This window comes from Somniosus microcephalus, chromosome 23 (genome assembly GCF_052327205.1).
Source record: "Somniosus microcephalus isolate GS21.2 chromosome 23, FLI_Smic_1.0, whole genome shotgun sequence".
NCBI lineage: Eukaryota > Metazoa > Chordata > Chondrichthyes > Squaliformes > Somniosidae > Somniosus > Somniosus microcephalus.
Window position 1 is genome coordinate 40,930,861 of NC_141009.1, and position 17,881 is coordinate 40,948,741.

A 17,881-nucleotide genomic window follows, 5' to 3' on the forward strand; every position below is an offset into this window, starting at 1 on the left:
AGGTAACTTTTTTTACTTTTAATTACTTTTTTTACTCCATTTGTGGCTGTGCAAGCGTGTAGTTGAAGCTGTTGCTAAGCTACAGAGACGCTTGCAACTTGTGCCGATTGTTTTGAAGCAACAGGGTTTGTTGCTATATACGGAGCTCTGAGCTCCGTATCTTTTACTATAGCGTTAGGTTATCCGGCATTGTTGATGGACCGGCACCAGGTCGGTCCCATCCGTGCCGGATACCAGAAAGTTTCCTGTATATCAAAAAGAGAGGTGGTCATAATAACGACCACTGGGGAACACCACTGTATACCCCACTCCAGTCTGAAAAACAACTGTTCACCATTACTCTCTGCTTTCTATCCCTTAGCTAATTTTGTTTCCATGCTGCCACTGTCTCTTTAATCCCATGGACTTTAATTTTGCTAAAAAGCCTATTATGTGGTACTTTGTCAAACGCCCTTTGAAAGTCCATATACACATCAACCCTTCATCAAAGAACTCAATCAAGTTAGTCAAACACGATTTGCCTTTAACAAACCTGTGCTGACTTTCATTTATTTGCCCAAATTTCTCCAAATGCTAATTAATTTAGTCCCAGACTATTTTCTCTAAAAGCTTCCCCACCAGTGATGTTAAGCTGACTGGCCTGTAGTTGCCAGGTTTATACTTCTACCCTTTTTTGAACAGTGGTGTAACATTTACAATCCTCCAGTCCTCTGGCACCACTCCCATATCCTAGGAGGATTGGAAGATTGTAGCCAGAGCCCCCGCAATTTCTACCCGACTTCCCTCAGTAACCTAGGATGCATCCCATCCAGTCCGGGTGACTTTTCTACTTTGAGGACTGCCAACCTTTTAAGTAGCTCCTCTTTATCTATTTTTATCCCATCCAATATCGCTACTGCCTCCTCCTTTACTGCTACATTAGCAGCATCCTCTTCTCTAATGAAGACAGATGCAAACTATTCATTTAGTACCTCAGCCATGCCCTCTGCCTCCACAAGATCTCCTTTTTGATCCCTAATCGGTCCCACCCTTCCTTTGACTACCCTTTTACTATTTATTTGTTTAAAAAAAAGAATTTTGGGTTCCATAAGAACATAAGAAATAGGAGCAGGAGTAGGCCATACGGCCCCTCGGGCCTGCTCCGCCATTCAATAGGATCATGGCTGATCCGAATCTAGACTCACGTCCACTTCCCTGCCCTCTCCCCGTAACCCCTAATTCCCTTATCTGCTAGGAAAATGTCTATCTCCATTTTAAATTTATTTAATGTTGCAGCTTCCGCAGCTCTCTGGGGTAGCAAAATCCACAGATTTACTACCCTCTGAGTGAAGAAGTTTCTCCTCATCTCAGTTTTGAAAGGGCAGCCCCTTATTCTTAGATTATGCTCCCTAGTTCTAGTCTCACCCATCAGTGGAAACATCCTCACCGCATCCACCCGATCAAGCCCCCTCACAATCTTATATGTTTCGATAAGATCGCCTCTCATTCTTCTGAACTCCAATGAGTAGAGTCCCAACCTACTCAACCTTTCTTCATATGTCAACCCCCTCATCTCCGGAATCAACCGAGTGAACCTTCTCTGAACCGCCTCGAGAGCAAGTATATCTTTTCTTAAATATGGAAATCAAAACTGCACGCAGTATTCCAGGTGTGGTCTCACCAATACCCTGTATAACTGCAGCAAGACTTCCCTGTTTTTATACTCCATCCCCCTTGCAATAAAAGCCAAGATTCCATTGGCCTTCCTGATCACCTGCTGCACCTGCATACTAACTTTTTGTGTTTCATGCACCAGGACCCCCAGATCCCTTTGTACTGTAGCACTTTGCAGTTTCTCTCCATTTAGATAATAACTTGCTCTTTGATTTTTTCTGCCAAAGTGCATAACCTCACACTTTCCAACATTATATTGCATCTGCCAAATCTCTGCCCACTCACTTAGCTTGTCTATGTCCTTTTGCAGGTTTTTTATGTCCTCCTCACTCACTGCTTTCCCTCCCATCTTTGTATCGTCGGCAAACTTGGATATGTTGCACTCGGTCCCTTCCTCCAAATCGTTAATATAGATTGTAAAGGGTTGGGGTCCCAGCACTGACCCCTGCGGAACACCACTAGTTACTGATTGCCAGCCCGAGAATGAACCATTTATCCAACTCTTTGTTTTCTGTTAGATAGCCAATCTTCCACCCGTGCCAGTATATTACCCCCAATCCTGTGATTTCTTATATTGATCAGTAATCTTTTGTGTGGAACCTTGTCAAATGCCTTTTGGATGTCCAAATACACTACATCCACTGGTTCCCCTTTATCCACCCTGTATGTTACATCCTCAAAGAATTCGAGCAAATTTGTCAAACATGACTTCCCCTTCATAAAACCATGCTGACTGTCCTATTAAATTATGTTTATCCAAATGCTCTGTTACTGTTTCCTTAATAATGGACTCCAACATTTTGCCAACCACAGATGTTAGGCTAACTGGTCTATAGTTTCCAGCTTTTTGTCTACTTCCCTTCTTAAATAAGGGTGTTACATTAGCAGATTTCCAATCTGCCGGGACCTTTCCTGAGTCCAGGGAGTTCTGGAAAATAATCACCAATGCATCCACAATCCCTACCGCCACTTCTCTCAAGACCCTAGGATGTAGGCCATCAGGTCCGGGGGATTTATCCGCCTTAAGTCCCATTATTTTACTGAGTACCATCTCCTTAGTGATTTTAATCATGTTTAGCTCCTCCCCCCCCCCCCGCCATTGCCCCGTTGGGACCAACGTTCACTTTAGCCACCCTTTTTCTTTTTATATAGCTGTAGAAACTCTTGCTATCTGTTTTTATATTTTTTGCTAGTTTACTTTCATAATCTATCTTCCCTTTCTTAATTAATCTTTTAGTTATTGTTTGCTGGCTTTTAAATGCTTTCCAATCTTCTATCCTCCCACTAGATTTGGCTACTTTATATGCACTTGTTTTCAGTCGGATACTATCCTTTATTACTTTACTAAGCCACGGATGGCTGTCTTTTCTTTTATTCCCCTTTTTCCTCAGTGGAATATATTTACCTTGAAAGATGTGAAATATCTCCTTGAATGTAGACCACTGCTCTTGTACCGTCTTACACTTTAATCTGTTTTCCCAGTCCACTTTAGTCAATTCTACTCTCATACCTTCATAGTCTCCTTTATTTAAGCTCAGTACGCTGGTTTGAGATCCAACTCTCTCATCCTCAAACTGAATTTGGAATTCAACCATATTATGGTCACTCATTCCAAGGGGATCCTTTACTAGGACATTTTTTATTAATCCTGTCTCATTACACAGGACCAGATCTAAGATTGCCTGCCCCCTGGTTGGTTCAGTTACATACTGCTCAAGGAACCCGTCCCTAATACACTCTATGAACTCTTCCTCAAGGCTGCCATGCCCAATTTGATTAGTCCAGTCAATATGAAAGTTAAAATCCCCCATGATTATAGCTGTTCAAGCCCTAACTATTTCCTGATTTATACTCCGACCAACAGAGTTGCAACTGTTAGGAGGCCTATAGACTACGCCCACTAGTGACTTTTTCCCCTTATTATTCCTTATCTCCACCCAAACTTTTTCACTATCCTGGTCCTTTGACCCAATATCATTTCTGACTATTGCAGTGATTCCATCCTTTTATGTTAGCCACTAATCTATTCTCAGACTCTCTCTTTGCCCCTCTTATTCCCTTTTTTAGATCTCCTCTGTACCTTTTATATTCAGGTGGGTTCTTTACTGTATTATCAATCTTACATTTGTCATAAGCCTCCTATTTCTGTCTCATTTTAACCTCTATATCTTTAGTCATTCAGAGAGCTCTAGCTTTAGATGCTCTTCCCTTTTCCTTCATGGGTATGTATCTACACTGTACCCAAACCATCTCCTCGCTGAAGGCCTTCCTTTGTTCAATTACTGTTTTGCCCAATCCACCTGGGCCAGATTCCTTTTTAACTCACAGAAATGAGCCCTCCTCCAGTTATGTATTTTAATGCTCTCCCACTGAAACATGCTGCACTTGCCCCACTTCATTCCCCAGAACTAGATCCAGCACTGCTTCCTTCATCATTGGGCTGGAAACACACTGAACAAGAAAGTTCTCTTGTACACATTTCAGGAATTCCTCTCCCTCTTTGCCCTTTACACTGTTACTATCCCAGTCTGTATTAGGATAATTGAAGTTCCCCATTATCACTACTCTGCATCTTTATGTAATTTGCCTGCAAATTTGCTCCTCCATCTCTTTTCCACTATTTGGTGGCCTACAGTAAACATCCAGGAGTGTAATAGCTCCTCTATTGTTCTTTAGTTCTAACCAAATAGATTCTGTCTTTGACCTCTCACATACATCATCCCTCTCCTGTGCTATAATAGTTTATTTGATCAATGCTGCCACCCCCTCCTTTTTTTCCTTTCCTATCTTTCCTGAATACCTTGTAGCTAGGAATATTAAATTCCTAATCCCCCCTTCTTTGAGCCAGGTCTCTGTTATGCCACCATATTATACTTTCATGTGCGACTTGTGCCTGCAGTTCACCAACCTTATTTATCATGATACTAGCTGGAGTGCCCGGCGGTGCCGAGGCTTTTTTGTAAAACTGTTTATGAGACTGTTGGGATTGAAGAACTCTTTCTAAGCACCCAGGAGGTGGTTGTTTAACTTCATTTTTTGTTAATGGGGATCGCCAGTAGCCATATACTCCAGGTTTTACAGTTTTGGGTCTGTCTCGCCTGGTCACTCTCCTCTCCCTCCCTCCCCCTCTCCTCTCCCTCCCTCCCCCTCTCCTCTCCCTTCCTCCCCCTCTCTCTCCCTCCCTTCCGCTCTCTCCCTCCTTTCCTCTCTCTCCCTCCCTTCCCCTCTCTCTCTCTGTCTCCCTCCCCTTGTCTCCCCCTCTCTCTCCCTCCCTCCCCTGCCTAACAGTCTATCTCTTGCAAATGTGCGGGGGAAGAGAGAGAGAGAGAGGGGGGGGAGAGAGAGACTGGGGGGAAGAGCGAGACTGGGGAGGAGAGAGACAGAGACTGGTGGATTTAGTTCGGGATTAGCCTGGAGAGAGAGGGGGGGAAGGAGCGCCTCAGGCCTGGCCCGATGGACCCCTGCCGGGATTAGCCTGGAGAGAGAGGGGGAGAAGGAGCGCCTCAGGCCCGGCCCGATGGACCCATGCCGGGATTAGCCTGGAGAGAGAGGGGGAGAAGGAGCGCCTCAGGCCCGGCCCGATGGACCCATGCCGGGATTAGCCTGGAGAGAGAGGGGGAGAAGGAGTGCCTCAGGCCCGACCCGACTCACTTCAGTACCAGAACAGAGTCAGTCCAACACCAGGAGGCCGGGTGCCCATCGCTCCGAAGCGAACCCGGGGTTCCTCATGGTTAACGCGGCGGGCCTTTGGACCCAGTTGGCCGGGCGGCAGTGGAACGCCTTTCGCTCCGGACTCCCGTGTCAGATTTCGGTCGGGGACGGCTCGTGTGAAAGCCCCGGTTTTCCCAGTCCTGCACTCATGGCAAGAGAGAGAGAGAGAGGGAAGGAGAGAGAGAGAGAGGGCAGAGGAGAGAGAGAGGGGGGGAAGGGGAGAGAGAGAGAGAGATAAATTTTTTAAGCTTCAGGCCCGGCCGGTCTGTAATGGCAGCCACTCACCTCACTAACGGCAGTTTGAAACGCCCCCCGTGATGCAGCGCGCGGATTGGTCAACCATCACGTCACTCAACACTAATGAGCGGTAGGATTGGTCAACCGCTAATGAGCGGATTTTTGAACGTTTTTTGTATACTGTCCGAACAATTTTTGTCTGACCAAAAAGTAAATACACCTATGAGACTACCCTAATCATAAGCTTTCTTTTGATATAACATATGTGTAGGTACACTCTATAACTTTTGAGTGTATAGCGGACAGACAGAGAGAGAGAGAGACTGGTGGATTTAGTTCGGGATAAGCCTGGAGAGGGGGGGGGAAGGAGTGCCTCAGGCCTGGCCTGATGGACCCCTGCCGGGATTAGCCTGGTGAGAGAGGGGGGGAAGGAGCGCCTCAGGCCCGGCCCGATGGACCCATGCTGGGATTAGCCTGGAGAGAGAGGGGGAGAAGGACGGATCCTTTTTTATATATATATGAAGATGTGCATTTACGCACATGCACTCCAAAACCACCTTAGACTGCCTTGCATTTGCCCTCCTGTCTGATTTTTCCTATTTCTGAACTACTCTTTATTCTAATGCTGTTTATCTCTCCCAGTCCTCTGTCCACCTTGTTTCTCCTCTTTAATGTTTCAACCTGGTGCCCAGCCCCCTGCCAAATTAGCATAAACCCTCCCCTGCAGCACTATTTAAACTTCCTGCGGGCACATTGGTCCCAGCTCTGTTGAGATGCAACCCATCCACCTTGAACAGGTCCCTCCTGCCCCAGAACTAGTCCCAATGCCCCAAGAATCTGAAGGCCTCCCTCTGCACCATTTCTCCAGCGACACGTTAACCTGTCTTATCCTACTATTCCTATACTCACTCGCACGTGGCACTGGAAGTAATCTAGAGATTACTACCTTTGTAGGAAATGTCTAATTGTTGATGAATACAGACAGATTGCTTCACTTCGCTCAATTTTTTAATTACATGGCATAAAGATATGGAACTGCTGCAATCATAAAGATTAGTCTTCAATTAAGACAGGTAAAAGACAAGAGCAGAGCGCAGGGGAATCGGTATATGGGCGAGGGGATCATTCTGTTTAAATGAATCATTGATTTAATGAAATCCAAATGACCCAACTCAAAGTGATTCCCTTCAGCGAATTGTAATTTAAATAGTGTGGTGCACTTTGCAATGTAGCTTTGCAGAACTGACTTTTAAAATATTTTATTTCTTCCTGCACGTATGATTAATTACATGAATAATGTTACAGTGTCAAAGCTGCATTGTTGCTATCACATTTTGAAATGAAGGCAAGGAACTTGGCAGAACAATTTTTAAATGTGAGAATGCACCTTCAGTGTCAGTCGTGCCTCAGGTGGCAGCACCCTCACCTGAGTCAGAAGGTTGTGGGTTGAAGTCCCACTTGAGAGTTGTGTGCAGTTTTGGTCACCTTATCTGAGGAAGGATGTTCTTGCCATGGAGGGAGTTCAGCGAAGATTCACCAGGCTGATACCTGGGATGGCAGGAATGACGTATGAGGAGGGATTGGGATGATTGGGCTTCTACTTGCTGGAGTTTAGAAGATTGAGAGGGGATCTCATTGAAACTTATAAAATTCTGACAGAACTGGACAGACTAGATGCAGGAAGGATGTTCCCGATGGTCGGGGAGTCCAGAACCAAGGGTCACAGTCTAAGGATAAGGGGTAAGCCATTTAGGACAGAAATGAGGAGGAATTTCTTCACCCAGAGAGTGGTGAACCTGTGGAATTCTCCACCACAGAAGGCAGTAGAGGCCAATTCATTAAATATATTCAAGAAGGAGTTGGATATATTTCTTAAGGCTAAAGGGATCAAGGGGTATGGGAAGAAAGCAGGGACAGGGTACTGAATTTGGATGATCAGCCATGATCTCATTGAATGGCGGAGCAGGCTCGAGGGGCCGAATGGCCTACTCCTGCTCCTATCTTCTATGGTTCTATGTTTCTATGAGAGACTTAAGCACAAAAATCTAGGCTGACACGCCAGTGCAGTGCTGAGGGAGTGCTACACTGTCCGAGGCGCTGTCTTTTGAATGAGGCGTTAAACCGAGGCCCCGTCTGCTCTCTCAGGTGGATGTAAAAGATCCCATGGCACTATTTCGAAGAAGAACAGGGAAGTTATCCCCGGTGATCACAAAAACAGACTGGTCATTATCACATTGCTGTTTGTGGGAGCTTGCTGTCTGCAGATTGGCGGCTGCGTTTTCTACATTACAACAGTGACTGCACTTCAAAAAGTACTTCACTAGCTGTGAAGTGCTTTGGGATGTCCTGAGGTAGTGAAAGGTGCCATATAAATGCAAGTCTTTTTTCTTTTGATAAATATGTATAAATAAATATGACACTGAAAAGAACTGTTATTGCACACAAAATATAATGAAAAAGGCTAAACTAAAAACCGAAGACAAAAGCTAAATGACAGGCGCGTGTACTGATAACTCTTTAACAATCAGGTTATCTTTGTTGGAAATGCTGCAGTTAAATTGCTGTCCCCCCGTGCTTTAGATGCTGACGCTGACAATCTCCTCCCCACAACCTCCGCAAGCGCTTCACCTGAGCGCCCGTGCGCCCTTGGCGGGGGGCGGATTCCAAAAACCACTTGATTGACAAGACGAAAAAAAGGCGACCAATCAACCGATCGGGAAGCTCATATTTCCCCCCTCCCCCCGCCCACCACAGGGTAGGAGACCAATCACCGCGCGGCGCGCCGGAGTCGTCGCGGTGACGTCACAATCGAGGACGGCAGGCGGGATTCCAAGGCTACTTGATTGACAAGACCGGGGGGGGGGGGGGGGGGGGGAAAGAAGGGACCAATCAAGCGATCGGGAAGCTCATTGGTCCCCCTCCACAGAGCAGGGGACCAATCACCGCGCGGCCAGAAGGCGGCGCGCCTGAGTGGCGGTGATGTCACAACCGAGGGAGGAACGAGCGAGGATCCGGGGGGCAAGAAGCGCGTTTGCTGGCAGGTGAGTGGCGGAGCTCCCGCATTGCACCCGCACCAAGTCCCCGCAACTGCACCCAACAGCTCCCGGTGCAAGCTAGCGGCCTAACTTTCCGGGGGTGGGCTGCACAATCCAATGCACCACTGCAGTAGCAAATGCAGCCTGAAGGCTACAGTCGCATTGCCGAGTTTGCAATAACAATTCCCTTTTTTTAAATATAAAAAATAAACTCCCGATACTTTAATTGCCCAGCAGTGAATTGCGCCTCGATCTGCATTCGCCGGTGCTGTGAAATTTGAGATGGGGTGCTTGTGGTGGGGGTTTGTTGGGGTATTTGGTTGCGTGTGGAGGCCCCGACGCGTCCTTGTTTAGGATTTACTTGCAGAATCACTGAGCGTGCAACGGCTTTAAATAAAATGCTCCGCCGCGGTCCTAGTCTCCCCCCTCGCTGACCTGCGACACCGCACATGGTATTCGAGCCACATACAATTAAAATGACTGCACAGTGAGCTATAGATATGAAATGGGCTACGTGCTGTGCTAATTTTAGTAACAGCCAGTGCTTGGAAATGTGTATGTGAAGGACAAGAAGAAATATTTTACACTTTTAAAGGGACATTGCCACTTGGTAAGGTACAGATTGATGTGAAGACTTTTGAGGCTCTTGCAGGTACTATTCTCAGAGACTTTCTCTGAATCAATTGTGATTGCTGTTTCTGGAGCTCAAGAGGAACATTACTAACAAGCCAGTATCAGTTGGAGGGAACATCAAAGGCAATTCTGGGATGTGGGGAGGGGGGGGTGAACCTAGCCCAAGCGATGCCCCCTGTAATTTTTTTTGTGCGCGGGCCCTTTAACTGGCTGCGCAGCCCATTCAAATCTTTGCCACTCACCTGCGAGGAACGCCCGGCATGCGCTTCCTGCCCCGCGATCCTCACTCCTTCCTCAATTGTAATGTCACCGCGACTCAAGCGCGCTGGCCGTGTGGTGATTGGTCCCCATCCCTTTTATGGGGAGGGGGGGCAGGAGGGAGCTCAGTTGGTTGATTGACAAGACGGAAAAAGGAACCAATCAGGTCGCTTTGGAATCCCGCATGTGCAGTTATTCCCATTGAAAAGCTGGTGAGCGGCCTGTGCGGGACCTCCAGACCGCTGTGCGGCCATGCAGCTTAATGGGAACGTTCAACCCAAGCCAAATAAAAATGTGGAGGGGAACATATAACTCTCTCTATCCGTGGGCTGCTCCCCTCTCTGAACCTTCAAATCAAATTGAAAAATTCTACAATATAAACATTTAAAAAATGCATTCAGATCCCAAAAATCCTGTGTTTCAAATAAGTGTTGTGTATAATGATGTGACATGGGCTCAGTGAATTGTTGATTGGTATACAGAAAGTATAATTAGCAGCCCTGCGTCTGGAAATGGAAATTTCCTGAACAGTGCTTCCTTATGGAAAATGTCACTTTTCTCCCCTTGTAAGGAAATTGTATTTTACTTAAGTCAGGGTATTTTTTGGGGGGGTTGTTGCTGTCAAAGTTTTAAAACAGAATTAAGTGTTGCTTTATGAAAGTACTGACTACCCTTTTTCAAAGGAAGGACTATTTCTCCCGATAGTGCTTACCTGACAAGTGATGATAATGGGAGCCTGCCTAAGTTCAAAACTGCAACTGTACATGTACATCAGCTGATCAACTACCCTTTCTTTTTCTCTTTACTGATCATTCTGGAAAGACGCTAAAGGTCACATTACAAAACTGGCTTGTGTAATGGTATAGAAACTGAACTTTAGACTTTGTTTCGATCTGTGGTGTTCATCATAACTTGCCGTATTTCTGAATTCCCTTTGAGGGCAAAGATTAGTCAATGTTCACTCTCTGATGGAAATGATCACCGCATCAACTCCTGTTTACAAATCTCTTTGCTCTTATTGCTTTTAGGTGACATAGGTGCCTAGTTGTGGCTATGGCAACTAGCCTGGATGCAGACATTGTTCGGGAGGTGCTGGAATGTCCCATCTGTATGGAGACCTTCAACCAAACTGTAATAAGGCCCAAACTCCTGCAATGTGGACACACCATCTGCAAGCAGTGTCTGGAAAAGCTGATAGCAGACAGCATAAATGGAGTACGTTGTCCCTTCTGCAGCAAAATAACCAGGATGAACAATCTGTCCCAACTGTCGGACAATCTTACAGTTTTAAAAATCATTGACTCGGCCAGTCTGAGTGAAGCAATGTGTATGGTCATGTGCAAAATCTGCCGGAAGAGGCTGCCTCGAAACTTCTGCGAGAACTGCTGCCTGGTCCTTTGCGAGGTGTGCAAAACTGACCTTCATCAAGTGCAAGGGCACACTGTCGTCACAATTCGCACCGCAGCTGAGCAGCGGCGGAAGGAAGTCGGGATTAAGCTCGTCAAGCTGCGGGAAATGATGGCGGACATGCAGCGCAAGAAGGCAGCCGTGGACACGATCGCAAAAAACATGCAAGCAAAGTACAAAGCAATCCATCAGGATTACTGTCGGGCTGAGCGGAGAATCCAGGAGGAGCTGGCCAAATCCCGCAGGGCTTTCACGTCGGCTGTGTCGGAAGTTGAAAAGATGAACAATCAGATACTGGAGGAGCATGCTTATCTGATCAACATCGCAGAGGTACAGATTGTGTCAAGGTGTGATTACCTCAGCACCAAAATCAAACAGGCAGACACCGCTCTTCTTGAAGAAGACATTGATGAGGAAGACCCTGACTTGACTAACAACTTGCCCACCCAGTTAATGCTTCAGCAGGTTGAACTGGTCAAAGGAGATCACCTGGAGCCAACTGAGGTGGGACAGCTCGAGACTAGGCCCTATACTGTTCCCATTGAAGAAACACTCATGGAGACGTTTACCCCCACTGAGCTAACGCAAGAGGCCGACTCCTCCAAAGAAGCTGCCAGCTTCCTCCCACCATCATCTCCTCCAAAATGCAGGCTGCCTGAAAGCATGGCCTCTGGGCCCCCGAACTGTCAGCTGCTCAAGAAGATCGGTTCCCACGGCAACTTGCCTGGGATGTTTCACCTCCCAGTGAGCCTGTGCGTGACAGTACAAGGGGAAGTGCTGGTGGCAGATCGGGGAAACTTCCGAGTCCAGCTCTTCAATCGGAAAGGCTTTATGAAGGAGATTAGAAGAAGCCCAAATAGTATTGACAATTTTGTTCTCAGTTTTCTTGGTGCTGAGCTCCCGAACCTGATACCGCTGTCTGTGGCTGTCAACACCAGTGGCTTAATTGGCGTCACCGACAATTATGACAACTCTGTTAAGATTTACACCACTGCAGGACAGTATGTGGCATGTCACAGGAACCAGCTGACAAAGCCCTGGGGCATCGCGGCAATGCCTTCCGGACAGTTTGTTGTGACGGACGTGGAAGGCGGCAAGCTGTGGTGTCTAACCGTGGACCGCAACGTTGGCGTCGTAAATTACTCGCGGCTGTGCAGCGCGGTGAGGCCCAAGTTTGTCACCTGCGACGCCAACGGTAGTGTCTATTTCACTCAGGGCCTGGGCTTGAACCTGGAGAACAGTCAGAATGAGCACCACCTGGAAGGTGGCTTCTCCATCGGCTCCGTCAGTCCAGAGGGGCAGCTCAGCCGCCAGTACAGCCACTTCTTCGCCGAAAACGAAGACTTCCGCTGCATCGCCGGGATGTGCGTCGACGCCAGCGGGAACCTGATCGTTGCGGACAGCGGGCGCAAGGAGATCCTTCTCTTCCCCAAAGAGGGCGGCTTTGCCAGCCTGATCAGAGAAGGCTTGGTGTGCCCGGTGGGGGTAGCTGTGTCGCCCAAGGGTCAGCTTCTGGTGTTGGACTGCTGGGATCACTGCATCAAAATCTACAATTATCATTCAAGGCGGCACATAACAAATTGATCTTAAAACGACATGAAATGACAAACCTGCACAGCACTCCAGCTGCGTGTGTCTGGGGTGGCAGAGCGAGCCTTGCGTCCTTCCCACCGGTACAACAATCAATTCCCCGTTCCCCCCCCCCCCCCCCCTTGTGAAATGTTGCAAATTTCACTTTGTGGGTCTAGTCAGTAATTAAAGTCAACCTATGAATTTAACTGTACTGCATGTTGCAAAGCTTAGTTAATAGACCGCTCTGGGTGGTGTTGTATCACTGCACATGGTTGGATCATTTGGTTTGCAGTTTGGCACTTCTGTGAACTGTATAGAGGTTACCATGCTTTATAATGAATACCACATTTAATAAAAGCATTTCAATAAATAAAACTGCTGGATTTTGTGCAACATTATGGAACTATGTGTTTTTTTGAAAACATTGACAATATATAACAACAGTCAAGGACGTGAAAAGGCTTTCTGGTCCACTGCAGCTTGACACTCTATGATTCTCACTCTCCCAGCATCCGAGTGTGTTTCGAACGTCCTTTAAAGGGTGACGGTGCCAGACAGCACCCAGGTTTGAGAGAAGACCAGGCCAATCAAATAGGCTTTAGCTGACCCCAAAGTGAGGTTTTAAAAGCTTGTACAGGAAACTTTCGATTAACCGGCCCCTAAATAACCGGAAATGTCGGTTAACCGTCAAAATTCAGGAGTCGGTTTCAGCTAACTTTTATAACTTTTATTACTTGCACAGCAACAAATTGAGGAAGGCAAGGGTTTGGCTGCAGCTGTTGCTAAGCTACAGAGACGCTTGCAACTTGTGGACGTTGTTCTGAAGCTGTTGCTAAGCAACAGGGTTTGTTGCTTCATACGGAGCTCTAAGGTCCATATCTTTCACTATAGCGTTCGGTTATCTGGAATTGTTGCTGAACCGGCACCACGTCGGTCCCGTCCGTGCCGGATACCAGAAAGTTTCCTGTATTATTGTTTCTTTAAGAATGATCAGGGAAGTTTTTTTTTATATAAAGCATCTGACTCTTGCCTTAAAGCCCTAGCCCATTTATTGTATATCTGCTGCAAAATAATGCTGACAAACAAATACAGGACAGAAATACTTCAGTTTTCAGATTGTTCAGCTGTCTTCTACATAAACTGTTTAAAAATAGATTTCTAACCCGATGTGCCATGTCACAGTGCTGCATTCCGTTGAATTTAAAAAACAGCCACATTCTGTTTGCAGTCTCCATTACTAGAAGATTTCTGCTTTGGGAAGTGTTGCTTCTCCTGCCACTGAAACAAACTTCCATGTTGAAATAATCTTTATGGCAGTTTTCCTTCTATTCATTGGCTGGTGCTTCACAGAAACCAAGTCCTGTCATAACCTGCAATTCTATGTTTCTACACAGAACCGTCTTGTGGCTAACTAGGCAACTCTTGACTGTCATACGTCTAAACGGCCACTGATTTAAGATGGCTGAGTAAGTCAAATCCTGTTGCATTGGATTTTGAGATTTTTACCAACTTTTGGGATCGCATTCTGGAAATCTGTTTTCACTTGTAAGACAATGGCCATGCTTCTAACCGACTAGTTCAGAGATTTCTACACCATCTTTTACTCCAGGGGTTAGTTACATCAGGAACACGGAGCACAAGTGAGAGGGGTGCTCTTGGCTTAGTTGGTAGCACACTCGCCTCTGAGTCAGAAGGTTCTGGGTTCAAGTCCCACTCCAGCGACTTCAGCACAAAAATCTACGCTGGATCTCCAGTGTAGTGCTCAGGGAGTGCTGCACTGTCAGAGGTGCTGTCTTTCGGATGAGATGTTAAACTGAGGCCCTGTCAGCTCTCGCAGGTGGATGTAAAAGATCCCACGGCACTATTTCGAAGGAGAGCAGGGGAGTTATTCCTGGTGCCCTGGCCAGTAATTATCCCTCAATCAACATAACTAAAACAGATTATCTGGTCATTATCACATTGTTGTTTGTGGGAGCTTGCTGTGCACAAATGGGCTGCTACGTGTCCTACATCACAACAGTGACTACACTTCGAAAGTACTTCATTGGCTGTAAGGTGCTTTCGGACGTCCTGAGGTGAAAGGCGCTATATAAAATGCAATCTTTCATTTTCTTAACCACATCCTAATCCAATACCCGGGGCACTGCGACCAAAGTCTGCCATTGCCTCAGTGGGCAAACAGCCAGTCCCCTGAACTATTTAGGGTAGTTTGTAAGATGTGTTACTACTTTATTTTCCACTATGAATGTAACTTGACAAAGAACAACTGGGGAACAAAACATTTTCCGTTAGTTTTAACAGATTGAAAAGATCCGGGGAATAGAAATGTAAACTTACTAACCTTTGCACTCTGGCATTTGAGTTAGAAAGTCATGGGTTCACATCAGAGATTTGAGCACATAATTGAAGCTGACCCTTCAGTGCTGTATTGAGGGAATGCTTCACTGTCAGAGGTACTTTTTTTTTTAGATGAGATGTTAAACCAAGGCCCTATCTGCTCTCTCGGGTAAAGAGATCAGTAAAAGATCCCATGACACTAAGAAGAGCAGGGGAGTGTCCTGGCCAATATTTAACCTTCAAACAGTGTCACTAAAACGGATTAACTAGTCATTTATCTCATTACTATTTGTGAGAACTTGCTGTGTGCAAATTGGCTGCCGCATTTCCCTACGTTGCAACAGTGACTGTACTTCATTGGCTGTAAAGCACTTTGGGATATCCTGAGGTTGTGAAAGGCACGATATAAACGCAAGTTCCTTCTTTCTTCAAGAAACAAAATAACTAAATGGAAAGAAAGAAAACTATTCCGGATATCCACACCGTAATTTATTATTTTTGTCTGCCAATTAGCAGATCTGCCCTGGCCCAAAAACCTAAGAAAAAATGGATCCACACCCAGCTCAAATTAAAACTGCAGATCCTCAACAATTTCTAACCAATATACAGACACTATTCCAGGTGCAGATAATGCACGTTGATAAACATACTAAATGTGCCAAGAATAAAGGGATGGGCCCAAAATACTGCAATTTTGAGCACAGTTTTTTTTAAAAAGGGACAGCACTTGGGATGGGAGGGAAGTACTTTTAGTTAAATCCCCCTCTTTGACAATATTTAACAGAAGTAAAAAAGTATTTGAGAACATCTGGGGTGGAAATAGTATTTGCATCTGTCAGTGAAACTACAGTCTCACGAGGACGGACAACCTGCTTGGTTGGCTTAACTTGTGACCCTTTGGATTCTGAGTGAGAATTGACAATCTGCCAGGTCCTTGATATTCCCAGCATTGAAATTAAACTGAAAAGTTCAGTAATAGACCACGACTCGAGTCTGGGCTGATGCTTAATGTTTCAGTTGGGTTTGTGGACTGGTGAAGAGGCACATCCCCCAGTGTCCTCACTGACAGCTGTGTGGATTTTCCGTCATTTGTCCTTTGTAGAACAATTGGTGGAGCCGGGTATTGGGACCAGATGGCCTACATCTGGAATCCCAGCAGGATTTACTCAACTGTTCATTCTTCGGAGGCAGATGAGTACCACATTTTAGAATGTGGGAGGAGAGAGTCCTCAGGGACTGTGTCGAGTGATTGGCACAAATATTTTCTGCAACAACAACTTGCATTTATACGGCACCTTTTAATGTAGTAAAATGTCCTAAGGCCCTTCACAGGAGCGTTATCAGACAAAATTTGACACCGAGCCACAAAGATATTAAGACAGATGACCAAAGGCTTGTTTGAAGAGGTAGGTTTTAAGAAGCGGCTTCGGGCCTAGACGGCTGACACAGCTGGCTGCTGGCAACAGAAATGGAAATCAACACTGCCTCAAGTTACTTTTTAGGAACAAGTCTCTTTATCCTTTAAGTTGCGGTCAAGTACGATTACTTCAGTAACCTGGTGTGGAGCAACACTGACGCATTGCGAGCACACTATCCACTTAGGAGTCACCCTTGACCGATGCCTCACCTTCAAGAACCACATCAAGAAGACAAAGGCAAAAGTGAGCGCACGAAACAACATCCTGACTAAGCTCACTAACACAAGATGGGGAGCAAGCCCGAAAACATTGCGAACCAGTGCACTTGCTCTTTGCTATTCCACTGCCGAATACGCCTGCCCTGCATGGGAAAGGTCTACTCATGCCAAGAAGATGGATGCCGTTCTGAATGCAAGCTGCCGATTTATCACAGGTTGCTTAAAACCAACAAACACCAACAGCCTATATATCCTGGCGGGTATCGCTCCCCCTGATATAAGAAGAACGGTAGCCAGCAAGAAAGAGCGACTCCGTCAAACATCAGATGAGAGTCACCCTCTGCATTGTCATACACCTACACCCAGCCGCCTAAAGTCAAGGAAGAGCTTCATGAACAGTGTTGTTCCATTACAATCAACCTCATCTGAAGCCCGCATCGCCTTGTGGAAAGACCGGCTCGCCAGTCTTGAACAACCCCCAGCATTGGAAATTTTACCTGATGAAAGCCTTCCCCCAGGAGCTAATTGCAACTGGGCAATCTGGAAGTGCCTTAACAGACTTAGGACTGGTGTAGGTTGCTCAAAGGTGTCACGAAGCAAATGGGGATATTCAACCAGCCCGACAACTTGTGAATGTGGAACTGAGGCACAGACTATGCAACATCTCCTGCACTGCCCATCGTTGGAGGAACCCTGCACTGTTGCAGATCTTGCCGAATCCAACAACAAGGCGCAAAAATGTGTCCAGTTCTGGCTGGGCTATGTATAGACTGTCCTTGGACACGATAAGAAGACGACTTCAGGTTAAAAGTACATGACCCCCCCCCCCTCCGAGTATTGTTCTCTTTATGGAAAAAAAGAGGCCTGGACTAATGAGCCAGAGACGTGAGTTCAAATCCCACCACGGCAGCTGGGGAATTTAAATTCAGTTCATTAAATAAATCTGGAATAAAAAGCTAGTATCAGTAATGGCGACCATGAAACTACCGGATTGTCGTAAAAACCCATCTGGTTCACTAATGTCTTTTAGGGAAGGAAATCTGCCGTCCTTACCTGGTCTGGCCTATATGTGACTCCAGACCCACAGCAATGTGGTTGACTCTGAAATGGCCGAGCAAGCCTCTCAGTTGTAACAAACCGCGACGAAACAAAGTAATAACAATGAAACCGGACGAACCACCCAGCATCGACCTTGGCACCGGCTACGAACACGGCAATGGCACACCCAGCCCAGTCAACCCTGTCAAAGTCCTCCTCACCAACATCTGGGGACTTGTGTCAAAATTGGGAGAGCTGTCCCACTGACTAGTCAAGCAACAGCCTGACATAGTCATACTCAGAGAATCATACCTTTCAGCCAATGACCCAAAATCCTCCATCACCATCCCTGGGTATGTCCTGT

The 17,881-nt window shown here is 46.3% G+C and overlaps 2 protein-coding genes across 8 annotated transcripts in view; one reads left to right on the top strand and one right to left on the bottom strand.

The window, feature by feature from the left end:
* astn2 (astrotactin 2) overlaps nt 1-17,881 on the bottom strand; it is a 1,941,856-nt gene that overhangs the window by 701,635 nt on the left and 1,222,340 nt on the right. The gene's annotated exons all lie outside the window — the stretch shown is intronic.
* On the top strand, nt 8,512-12,901 carry trim32 (tripartite motif containing 32). The gene is made up of 2 exons (XM_085965842.1): nt 8,512-8,642; nt 10,556-12,901. The coding sequence occupies exon 2, from the start codon at nt 10,581-10,583 to the stop codon at nt 12,516-12,518; it is 1,938 nt and encodes a 645-aa protein (XP_085821968.1). The 5' UTR covers nt 8,512-8,642; nt 10,556-10,580; the 3' UTR covers nt 12,519-12,901.

Coding starts and splice junctions, on each gene's coding strand:
- trim32 (XM_085965842.1), top strand. CDS start 10,581: ATGGCAACTAGCCTGGATGCAGACATTGTTCGGGAGGTGCTGGAATGT.